The sequence below is a fragment of the Perissodus microlepis genome, chromosome 13 (genome assembly GCF_051167445.1).
Source record: "Perissodus microlepis isolate ML-2025 ecotype Zambia chromosome 13, ASM5116744v1, whole genome shotgun sequence".
Classification (NCBI taxonomy): Eukaryota; Metazoa; Chordata; class Actinopteri; order Cichliformes; family Cichlidae; genus Perissodus; species Perissodus microlepis.
This window is the reverse complement of record NC_140473.1, coordinates 21,563,173-21,575,937: the sequence shown is the minus strand read 5'-3', so window position 1 is coordinate 21,575,937 and position 12,765 is coordinate 21,563,173. Positions and strand designations below refer to the sequence as shown.

General features: G+C 39.6%; 1 protein-coding gene across 1 annotated transcript in view; it reads left to right on the top strand.

Annotated features, from left to right (window-relative positions):
• The window catches only part of pcnx2 (pecanex 2), a 37,203-nt gene extending 26,164 nt beyond the window's left edge, over positions 1–11,039 (top strand). Inside the window, exons 32-40 of the mRNA XM_084949637.1 lie at positions 354–498; positions 612–842; positions 2,457–2,614; positions 2,727–2,843; positions 4,680–4,852; positions 7,854–8,020; positions 8,118–8,192; positions 8,347–8,523; positions 10,640–11,039. Of these exons, the coding sequence (XP_084805763.1) occupies positions 354–498; positions 612–842; positions 2,457–2,614; positions 2,727–2,843; positions 4,680–4,852; positions 7,854–8,020; positions 8,118–8,192; positions 8,347–8,523; positions 10,640–10,813 (1,417 nt within the window). The 3' untranslated portion in view covers positions 10,814–11,039. The remainder of the gene's footprint in view (positions 1–353; positions 499–611; positions 843–2,456; positions 2,615–2,726; positions 2,844–4,679; positions 4,853–7,853; positions 8,021–8,117; positions 8,193–8,346; positions 8,524–10,639) is intronic.
• Positions 11,040–12,765: the final 1,726 nt, after the last annotated feature.

The following is a 12,765-nucleotide window of genomic DNA, read 5'->3' as shown; positions in this document are numbered from 1 at the left end:
GCACTTTGGCAGTAGATAAACTTATTCCATTAAAATAAAATGAATGGAAACCAATGAAATTAAATGCTTACGCTAAATTGATCTTAAAACACAGTAAAAATGTTTCTGTTGCATTTGAGATTACATGCACAAATTATTGGAACGTCTGTCTCATGTTGTACATATTACCCAGTGCTAAACAGAAACGCCAGAAGGGGGAGCCAGTGGATAAATCTTTAAACATACCTCTGACTCTGCAGTGTTATTATGTCTTGTAATCTAATCTAAAATATGTTATTATAATCCATCCTTTATTTCTCTATCTTTGTGTTTCCTTTATTTTCCCCCTCAAATCCCTCCCTTCCTCTTTAAAGTCTTGAATCATTTCTGTACGGTTTCAACACCCTGTTTAAAGGCGACTTCCGCATCGCCACTAAGGATGAGTGGGTTTTCACTGATCTGGACCTCCTCCAGAAGGTGGTGGCTCCTGCAGTCAGAATGAGCCTCAAATTGCATCAGGTAAAGCGAGAGCATGTAGCTTTTCAACCTTTAGTCTCAAACTGTACTGGAAATACACATTATAGAGAAAACATTTCCTTCAACACTTCATGATGACTTTCCTGCTTTTGCAGGATCACTTTACCTGTCTGGAAGAGACCGAGGAGGCATCTATCCTGTACGAAGCCATCACAAACTACCGCAGCAACCTCGTAATCTGCCACGAGAGCGATCCCGCTTGGCGTAAGGCTGTGCTGTCAAGCCGTGACACGCTGCTCACTCTGAGACACATGATTGATGATGGCACGGACGAGTACAAGATCATCATGCTGTACAAACGCCACCTCAGCTTCAAGGTCATCAAGGTAAAATAAGTTTAATTTTCTGGCTGAATGGCTAAACAGCTAAATGCTGTGTGCACAGTGTGACAGCCTCCTGCCTACCTGTGAGGAGAAGGTTGGTCTCAAAGGTTGGACAATAAACAAACCAACACTATCACTTTTCCATCTGTATGATAGAACATAATCGTGGCCTTTTTTTGCTTTTTAATCTTAGTGTAAATAAATCACGCAAATTTGAATTTCTTCTGTTCAAACTACTTTTAATTCTGGAGTTGCTGTTTTCCCTTCAGGATGTAAAATGGACTTTTGAAAATGCGCACATCTGGATAACATACACTCATCATCTCATGGTATTTCTGGGCTTTTAATGATTTCTTTGAGCTGTTTTTTTTTTTTTCCAGGGTGGAATGATTGTACAGCATACTTCTTTAATGACTTAAAAAAAAAACAAGATTTGGAAGTATGAATTTATTTTGGATTTTCTCTAATCCACACAGGGTCAAAAGTATATATAAAGGCTCAAATATATGCAAACACTCAGTTAAATATTTTAATCAGTGGCGTTAAAAGTTCTTCCAAGGAACTCAGTGAAGAAGGAGAATTGTAGATTTACACAAGTTGGGAAGGTCTCCAGAGTCCAAGACTGTACAAGCACAGGTATCACTATTTTGCCAAGGTCTTGAAGAAGACCCAATCTGTCACCCTCAGATGAGAGAAAACGTGAATTTCAGGCAAATCCTAAGAACCACAGAGGCTCAAACTTGTCACTAAACTGCATGTAAATTGAGGGCACCAACCAGCTCCTGCTCCAAAATCAGCACCTTCATGATTAACTGAAATTTACAGCTGTCCACATGGAAAAGCCAAATATGTTCTGACAAAATGTTTTATGGTTAGAGAGAAATTCTGCTATTTGGCCACAACGACAAGTGATACGTTTGGAGGAGTAAAGGGGAAGCTTTCAAACCCAAGAACACTGTACCAGCTGTCAAGCATGGTGGTGGTAGCATCACAGTCTAGGGCTGTTTTGTTGCAATTTTTTATAACATCTCATGTCAACAGCTGGGTGACTAAATCTTGGACACAATTTGTTGTCCCAACAGGACAAATATCCCAAATGCAAATCAAAACTCATTTTGGAACTGATAAAACAGGCTAACATTAATCTTCCCACAGCCCTGCCCTCAACCGTATTAAAAATTTGTGGACTACACTTCAAAGAAGGTCTTGTGCCAAGAAACTAACCAATGTAAATGAAGTCTACAAATTCTGCCAAGAAGAGTGGTCACATATCCAGCCAGAATTATTCCAGAGACTTATTGGTGTCTGCCAAAAGCACCTGGTTGACATGGAGTTAGAAATCAGTATAATAGGTCAATTTTAAAGTTTACACCACTTAAAATAAGATGATGATTACAAAGGAACAGCTCATTCCCGTGACCCTAAGGCCCAAAGCTGCCCAAATGTTACAAAATCCTCACACAAGCACCTTAAAACATGCTAATTATCAGGCCACAGCATTGTCATGTTCACACATTGCTTTTTGTATAAAACAAACAAGATGTTCTCTGGATCTTCTCTCGTGTTTGGACTTTGTACTCCTGTATGATTGTTTCTATTTTTTCCATACCTCTTCAGATCAATAAGGAGTGTGTGCGAGGCCTCTGGGCAGGACAGCAGCAGGAGTTGATATTTTTAAGGAACCGAAACCCGGAGCGAGGCAGCATCCAAAACTCAAAGCAAGCACTGAGGAACATGGTCAACTCTTCTTGTGACCAGCCACTCGGCTACCCCATGTGCGTGCCAAATTATTACACAGAAAAATCTTAATTTGCTTCAATAGAAGTATTTAGCCCACTCACATAGACGTTTTCTCTGTTTCCCTTTCTTTCTTTTTGTGTTTTTTAGGTACGTGTCACCTCTGACAACTTCATACGCAGGAACACACGGTACGCTACGCGGCATTGGAGGAGGGGCTTTAAGCCTGGATGCCATTCGTTCCTGGCTCTGCTCTAAATGGCTGCGGTCAGTACATTTTGTCCCACTTAAGTAGAAAGTGCAGTTTGTTATTCTTTTTTTCATCCTTGCCTTCCAGGCTCAGCCTTTTCCAAATCTCTTCCTGTGACTGTGCTTCAAAATTAGGTTTTTTTCACATGCTCAAGATAAACAGAAAACAGACTTTATTTAGTTCTCTCTGATGGGTAAGAAGATGATGCTGTAAGTTGAAGGTCATGGGTTCAGTCTGGTTGAACCATGAGCCTCTGAGGAGTCTTGAATAACACACTCTTTATTTGGAATATTTGGAGGACAAAAACTTTCATATTTCTTCTAATCATCTAGTTGATTTCATCTCTGAAACTGGGACAAACTCATTTCATGAGAGAAGATTTGAATCTCTGGACTAGCTAATTATCTGCTGCAAAGACTGCAGAAAGTAAGTTGTAGTAGTTTTCCGGCACACGGTGCATGGTCAGTGTGGCCCATCACATGCCCAGTGGACAGTTGCAGTTTGTGACGGTGCAATTGCTTCATGTGCATCAGTTGCAGATGTTATGGATTTTCCTCTTGATATAGTATGCATTGAAATTCACTGACAAATGCCTCTAAGTGTCAGCAGCTCTTTTTACCATCATTTTGTCTTTTGCTTTAGTTTGACCATTGTTTTGATGGCACTGTTTACTTACTCGTTGTTTGAAATCGTCTCCTTATTCTGTGTTTTCAAAGATTGTATTTTTATTTGCCTTGATAACCCTTTAGTTTGCCACAGAAGCTGCCAGCTCATTTCAAAGAGGTGAATAAGAACAGAGATGAGTACAAAAGTATTGTGGTTACTCCTAATAAGTATATATTCTCTGTTGTTCTCCAGGCAATTTCTAAAATGCATCATCTACTTAATAGCATTTTGTAAGTCACAAAGACTTACATATCAGAAATCTGATATATATCTATATATATTTCTGAGCTGTTACAGAAGGCCTTATGTCTCCGGGACAAAAGGGGAAAAAGTTGGGATAAAGCAGTTTATGCCAGCTTCCTAATGCTCTTATTCAGCTGGTTGCATTTAGTATAAAGCACTCTGGATAAGATGCAAACTGCAGTGTAATGCTCTGGCTGCCTGCTTAGTGGGAGCCTTGCCTGCTCTGTGGATTTACAGATATTGACTTGGAGGTAGTCAGTGCTGCGAAGAGGCTTCTCTGCCAACTTGATGTAGTTTTAAATACATGTACAGGGACAGTGCGAGTGCATGTTTGAGAGAAATAGACAGCTGGATTACAGAGTAAGAGGGAAGCTGAAAGCTTTAACTCTCTGCTTTGCTATGCAGAAACCTCCTTCCCTTGGCTCTCTCTTCCTTCAGCCCCAGTTTCATCCTGCCTTTTGTTTCTCTCTCCATCATTTACACAATACCTTCGGTAGAGCTTATCGTACAGGCGCTGCATTAACCTCTGCAGGTCAGCTAATGGTGTGTGTCTTTGTAACTGCGCAGTTCGCCCTTAAGCTTCTTGGGGCAGAGTTTTCCTTTCAGATTAGATTAGTTTGTTAAGCCTGTTTCATCCGCCTTGACTGAAAGGTGTTGTCTTAATTCGACTAAGTAGAAAAGGAGATAAGGAGATGGATCAAGCCTCCCCAGCCAGAACACATTTAACTAATTTAAGAGGAACACCACCACCACCACATATGTTAGCACAGTTACGTAACATCTCTGAGTGTGTGTGTGTGTGTGTGTGTGTGTGTGTGTGTGGTTTAAGCAGTGCTGATAGTTAAGGCTCTGTAAATTTTTGAACGTCCCCTTGCCTGTGTGCATCCCTTGCACTGATGTGGACATGAATAAATAAATCAGAGCTGTGTGCTTGTGTTCTGCAGGGTGCGTAAGGACAACCTGACCAGCTGTAACAGCGGCATGAATATGGAGGATGTGGACTGCGGTGCCGGTGGGTCGTCATCGTTGAGCCACAACCGCCCATCCTCTGTCACATCCAACAGCCTGAGCCAGCACAGAGCCAGGACGGCACACAGCCACAGACACCGCAATGCTGGTACAAATTCTTCTACTACAATCTCGATCTAAACCTAATAATGCTTGGGTTTTGTTTGTTTTTAATCACATGAACCAAAGTCAAGCTATGTAACTTTTCAAACCTAAGCCCCGCCTAAGCCCCACCCTAAATTATAGTCTGTTACATTGCCTACCCTCTGACCCTGCTTTATAAAATAATATGTAGTTTTATATTATATTTGAAACAAGCAAAGGGAATATAAACCTATTAAAAAAGTGTTTACTAGCGTCAAAGATGAATTAAGCAATAGGGTCATTTTCCTATAGTTCTATACAATCAGACTAATTTTTCACTGGGAGAGGTTTTCCCGTTGCAGGAAAGACTACTCTGTGCAATCATATGAAAAACTAAGTACACCTGCACTGCTTCCAGTAGCATTAAGGTCGTACTGAGTAGATCCAGGTGCTGTTAATCAAATGCATTTGATTAACTGATCATCAACAAGTGTGGCTGCCTCTATGAAAGCAGATGTTTTGGCAGTTTGATGGTCTGGAGCCTTCAGGTGTGTGTTAACACAACGCCACGATCTTCGAGGAGTGAATGACGAGTGAACATCTCAGACTCTACAGGCCCCACTTACCATGTTAAATGTTAAGGTTAATGACAGTATGATTAGAAAAAGACTGGCAGCACAGCTTAAGTTTGCAAAGTTGCATCTGAACAAACCACAAGACTTCCAGAACAATGTCCTGTAGAGAGACAAAGTGGAGATGTTTGGTCATAATCGAAACCACCATGTTTTGCAAAAACTAAACACAGCATATTAGAACGTACACCTCATAACAACTGTTAACCACGGTGGTGAAGAGGTAATGATTTTGGTGTGTTTTGTAGCCACAGCGCCTGGGAACCTTGCGGTTTTTGAGTCCATTATGAATTCTTTTGTGTGTCAAAGTACTCTGGATTCAAATATGAGGCTTTTTGTCCAATAGCTATGACTTAAAAGAAATTAGGTTTTTCCACAAAACAATGATCCTAAGCACAGCAGCAAAACTCAAACAGAATGCCCGAAAAAGAAAAGAATTAAAGGAAAATGGGACAAAGTCCAGACTACAACCCAACTGAAATGCTGTGGTGGGACAAAAATGAATCTCTGGAAACCTCAATAACCCGAGGCAATGTTGTAAAGAAGAGTGGGACAAAATTCTTCCACAATTATGTGAGAAACCGATAAAGTCACTCGTGCAGCAGAAGGTGTTTCTACAAGCATGGGATTAACTCAGTTTTTCGCATGTAACTAATGACCAGGCTGCTTACTTATGAGGTAAAAATAAGGTCAGGTTTTGAACTCTAAAGCACTTCAGATTCCTGTTACTATTCCTCCTTTGACAGCAGGTCTTTTTTCCACAATTACCCTAGGAAAGTTAGCAGTAACCAGATATAACAAAGGCGTTATCCTCTTCCTGTTCGGAATGCACATTCAAGCCTTTATTTTCCCATGATGCTTCATACCCAGTGGTATAAATTGTATCACTTTATGATTAACACAAGGCGTAACCATTGCAAATACAGTTTGTTCCATTATTCTATAGACACTACGCTGTGATATTAATATTTACATATGAGGACAAAATAATCAGTCCCCCTATGAAATTGTCTTTATAAAGCTACAGATTTCCACCATAGCATTTCTAAACATACTATTTTTTAAATTTGCAAACAATAACAGGATTATTTCAGAAAACACAAAAATACAAGGGCCAAAATTATTAACTTCCATAGTACAAACCACTGCTGAGCAACTGCGTAATGTTCAAAACTTGTAAAATCAAGTTAAAACTGATGGATCTTGCAATTTACACACAGTATAAAAAAAACTTCAGTAAGGGTTTGAGCTGTCACTTGAGAAAGTGTCATGCCATAAACAAAGGAAGTCAGTTTCAACTTGAGAAAAATAATTTTCGATACTCACAAAGCAGGAGATGGATATACAAAGTTGTCACTTTTTTCCAAGTGTAAAGAAGAGGATTGAAAAGTATCATCAAGAAACACAAAGAGAGCCACACAGTACAGAACAAGCCTGGCAGAGATAGGAGGCAAAAGATTTTAAATACTCTGGAAATAAAACTACTGAGAGATGTGTGTAAAGACGCCAGAACAACTGCCAAGACATTAGTAAATGACTTAGACCGGTTGGGAATTGTAGTCTCGATGGAGACCTGGACAGGTATGTACTCGGTGCAAGAAAATCTTGATTTCTTCAGAAGAGATGCCTTCAAGTCATACTGAAGTACACTAAGAACAACCTGGACAAAGATCAAGCATTTTGGAAGTGCACCCTTTGGTCAGATGAGACAAAACTAGAAGTCTTTGGCCACAGAGATGCTGCTCATGTTTGGAAAACATGTTTGGTAGGAAGAGGCGTACAATCCAACAAATAACATCCCCACAGTGAAACATGGTGGGAGTATTATGCTGTAGAGATGCTTCAGTGCATCTGGAGCTGGGACTCTCATCAACCTGGAAGGAATCGTGAAAAAAGACAATTTTCTTTGGAACAAAATCTCAACCAGTGAGCAGCAAAACTGCTCTGTGTCGTCACTTTGTCTTCCAACAACCCAAAACATGTGTTTGAGTTGAAATTTTCACTGGCTATAGTTTTAGATGGTTTTAGTTCAACTCTGAAAGTTATTTACCCAATTTACTTATGTTAACATTATAACAACTTTGATCACCACTTAAGGAAGGAAATGTTAGTCCAATGACTTTTGGAAGACTGTGTATAAAAATCCAAACAGTTACTGCAATGCTTTTGCTAAACTCTTTGAATTAAAAATGAAAGTCTTCATTTAACATCTTGTTTTTTTTATGGTGGTGTCCAAATACTTAGATGTACCAGTGTTTTTATTTTTTAAGAGACCACAGAGAGCCACATAGCTAAACTAAAATCCTGAAGTCAAATATAACGTGCTTTTAAATTGTACATTAGGTTATTAAATCTTGCGTTTCATTACAAATGTTCACGTTTTTAATTCTACAGCCAGGAGAGAGTACCGCAGTCGATCAGTGCAGCCTCAGAGTCAGCGCCCCCCTGTCAGCAGCCAGTCTGGCCCAATCCTGGACTCGGGCTCCAACAACGGGATTGTCCAGCGTCTGTCTAACAGTCAGCTGTCCTTTAACACCTCCATAGCTTCTATATTCTCCCAGGTATACGCACACATTGTAAAAAGCTTACTTTTCTCGGTTGCAGCTGCTTTTGTGCTCCCTTACTAAGAGTGTAAAGAGGATTTTTGTCTGTCTCCAGGTCCCTCGTCTCTCAGGAGCAGGTGGCATCAGCGCGCAGCTTCAGGCAGCGCAGCATCAGCAGCGCTCCAGTCAGGTAGGAACTGTACACTCCTAATGCAGCATGCCTAAACACATGGCCGACAGATGGAAGATCTGAAAACTGAGATTCTTGATGTTCCTATAAATCACCTTAGTGTTTACTGTATGACATAACAGAACTGCAATATCTCCGTTCCTTGTGGTGCCAGGTCTCCTCATCTTCATCCACACTCAGCTTGCTGTTTGGGAAGCGTAGTTTCTCCAGCGGCCTGGTTATCTCCGGGTTGTCTGCTGCTGAAGGGGGCAACACCACCGATACACAGTCATCCTCCAGTGTCAACATCGCCATCGGGCCCTCACATAGGTCCAGCAGCAGAGCCACACAGGTGGGTGGGGAAAAGAGCACTGTCTGAATTTTGCACCCACTTAAGACTGTTTCCACAACACAGCTTAGACTAGGTAGGCAGCAGTTAGATGTACACATATACAGAAAAACACGTGCACACTTTTTCCTAGTTTGACTTGCTTGTCAAAACATTTGAACACCCTGTACCACTGGGGTTCTTTTGTAGAGGTTTTAAATACTAAGGGAACAGTTCAACATCTTGAGAAGCTTGTTTGCAGTTTTTGCCAATAGATAAGAGACTGATATTTCTCTCACATCCAGTGTCTGTCTAAAAGCACAGCTCATTTTTATTGTTTGAGAAGATTCAATTGGATTTACAGTTTTAATATTAGACAAAGAAAAATCAGAGTAAATACGACATGCAGTTTTTGAATGATGATTTCATATAGTAAAGGGAAAGAAAACCCTACCTGGCCCTGTGTGAAAAAGTAATTGCTTTTTTGAGCCATTCAGTGGTGAACTTGCTGCTGCATAATCCAAATATATTTGAGATTCAAGGACAACCTGAGCAAAATTCATGGTTGTATCAATCACAGTAAATAGTCCCAGTCCTGAAGCAGCAAAGCAGCCCCATACCCTCACACAACTACCACCATGTTTGACTGTTGGTATCGTGTTAATTTTATAAAACGTTGTTAGTTTTATTCCAGACGTAATGGGACTCAAACCTTCCAAAAAACTACAATTTTTGTTGCGTCTGTCCACAGAATATTTTCTGTTTTTAGGGATGTTTTGGGGCAAATGTGAGATGAGCCTTTTTGGTCAGCAGTGGTTTTCTCCTTGGATGTTTTCCAAGGCCAGTCTCTTGCTTTTTTGTTGAATCATGAACACTGACCTTAACTGTAGTAAGTGAGGCCTGGAGTTCTTTAGCTGTTGGTCTGAGTTTTTTTTGTGAACTTCAAGAATAGAATATAGAATAATTATGGTAGGCCGGCCACTCCTGGGAATGTTCACCATTGTTCCATGTTTTCACCATTTGTGGAAAATGGTTCTAACTGTGGTTTGCTGAAGTCCCAAAGCCTTAGAAATGCTATTCTAAGCTTTTCAGATTTATAGATGTCAATGACTTTGTTTCTCATCTATAGTTGAGTTTCTTTAGATCGTGGCATGATTTGTTACTTTTTGAGACTTTTTAATCTATATCACTTTGTCAGACACGTTCTATTTAAGTGATTTGTTAAAAATTCAGCAGGTCTGGCAGTAATCACGCCTGGGTGTTGCTAGTGAAATGGAACTCAGCTTCCACTCAGGGGGGTATTTTTAAAAATGGTTGATTGATAATGAAATCATTATTTAAAAATTGCATTTTGTATGACTTTGTCTAATAGTAAAATTAGTTTGATGGTCTGAAACAACAGTGTGAAAATATGCACAAAACTAATGCATCAGGAAGGGGGGCGGCGTATATATATTCAGTCCCGTATTCTGCTTTTCCTTATTTTCTGCCATGTATTCACTGTTATTAAGGTGGATGCTCATATTAAAGATAACCAGGGTTTCAAATAAGGATGTCAGTGGATTTACAAGGAGTCTCTGTGAGCCAAATGTTCAGGCATCAGGCTGCTCTAAACCTACAGATCAGTCTGTGGAAGCCTGTTTCAGCAGCTGGAAAAACAATTGCTTTAAGATTCAGAAGTCAACATTTCAGGTTATTATCTCCAAATTTAGACTTGCCAACTGAAACTTCAGAGAAAAGAATTTTAAATTTTGAGTTATTAAGTCTAAATTTTAACATAACCCCAAAATTTGTGCATGGCAAAAAATGTTTGTGTGGGGTTTTTTTTTCCAGTGGAGAGAGTCCCATATTTTTACTGTTTAAAGTTTTGAAAAAAGTTGAAGAAAGCTGAAAAAGTGAGACTCATTTCAGTTGTTTTGTACTCCTGGAGCCCAAATTGTGAAGTCCAGAATTAAAATAGAGGAAAAAAACAAAGTGAAAACCAGATTTTTACTCTCATGCATCATTTGACACTTTTGAGTGGTACGATCAGAGTTGCCGTGTGATATTCTTGTGTTCGAACATGCTAGTTGCTTTATACAAACAGCGAATGCTCTCCTGTGCCTGAAACCGGCCTCCTCTCTCTTTCTTTCTTCCTCAGTGGACATCAGAGCCATATGAGAGTATAGACGCGAGCAATTCCAACGCTGCAGTCACGGTGAAAGACGACACACAGTTAAGCGAGCAGGGCTGCAGCCAGGGATTAGACAAGACCCAGGAGGATTCAGCATCTGCCTCAACAGTTCCAGACCCAACTGATCAAAAGACTGTCTGAGAGAGAAAACACATCTGTGACAGTGCCCATACTCATGCCCACATACAGACAGGACTGTATGAAGAGTTATACACACATAAATAAAGAAGATTGTATGAGAGAGCACCCATGCACACAAACCTGCCTCCTCTGTCCTCAGCATGTGGTCTCACCCTGTTGTCTGAATGTAAAGTCTGAAAACACAGTCTTTGATGCAGAGGATCAAAATAAAGACATTTTTAAACGACGTGGCCTTTCTGTGGTTAACAGGTCTCATTTAAATCTGGGTGTCAGAAGGAAATATTTATTTTTGGAAGTATAGTTTATCAAAATGCCACAGGTTAATTATATAGTCTTACTCAGAGATGCCAAAACTCCCCCGTGTATTAGGTTGTTTAAACTTTTTACTTTAAATGATCATGAATTGTTTCAAAAAAGCAACTACATTATGTCTGAGTCCAACATGTGATTACTAACCTTTTGGCCTTTAGTCAGATGATCTCCCCGAAATCTCTGTTAAACACTATTTGACATCATGCCTAATCCATTTAAAAAAAATAATGTATGCCTCGTTTTGAGCGGGATATAATGTCTTTTCTTTTTTAAAAGAAAAATGCCAACTACCACCTGATTTAAATAACATTTCCAGGTGGACTTGTAAGGCAGGCTCTCAAGTCAACAGGAAAGAGATATGATCATGGTGATGACTCACTTATTGACAATCTTACTGACTCTGATCCGTGCCAATGGATTTGTAACCTGAAAAGGACTTTCCGGTTCTCAGCTGAATGGTTGGTTTTTAAGTTAAGAGTAGCCTGCAAAGAAACATAACACAACATAGGATTAAACAACCCCTAAATCTGAATAAAAGACTTATTTGGCCATTTTTATTCTCTAAAGAAAGTTTTAAAATGTACAGTACCATGTAAAAGTGCTGACCACCAGGTTCTCCAAGCTTTCTGGAGGTCTTTCTTTGGTCATTGGCTGCTTTTTCACTGTTTTTCAGTTCTGTCCTTTTACCTGATCATTTTCAGATGAATGTTTTTTTTGTTTGTTTGTTTTTTTGCTGCACCACCTAATACTGACCTATGAGTCATTCAAGCACAAAAAAGTAATCTAATTCAAGAGATGAATCAGTGACATCTTAGCAAAGAACTAATTTTAATTTCTGTGTAGCCACTTTATTACCAGCAACCATTGCAAAAGCATGTCATTTGTTCCCATTTCTTTTGTTGAATACATTTTTTTTTTAAATTATGGCCAATTTTATGGACATAATTTGGTACTTTTGAACCAACAAGGTGATTGACTAAGAGCTATTAGCTGAAAAGTCTCTGCAGGGTGTGCAGCGTGTCCTTGAAAGAAATTGAGGACGCTGTCCAAGTGGGGGATAAAAGAAGAAGTATCAGACCTAAAAAGAAAAAAAAAATGCAAGCAAGTGACCAGTATCTGAAAGCCGTGTCCTTAAGCAAAATACAAGAAATCTAGCAAAGACTTGGCAGAGGATCTGAGAGGTGAATCTGGCCTTTTAGCTGATCCATCTGGCTTAAAATCATACCTGGACAGAAAAAACACACAGTGGAACAATATCAGTCATAGATTGGCCTCCTCAGAACCCAGACCTCAACATTATTGAAGCAATTTGCAATAATTTTTACAGAGGATGTAACAAAAGGTAGCCAACATCCAAAGAAAAGCTTTGAATGTTCTTCAAGAGGCCTTAAGAACTATTCCTGAAGACCACTTGAAGAAATTACGAGACAGATGACCTGAGAGAGTTCACGCTATGTTAAACAATAAAAGTAGTCAAACCCATTATAGACTTTCAAACTCATTAGGATTGTACAAACTGTGTTTTTGCCTTATATCGTGCATTTCCATATACGTTGCATGTTTCAACAAACCGCTTCCCCCATTTCCCCAGAAAAATATGAAGAAATAAGTGGTGGCCTAAAACTTTTGCACAATTTCCT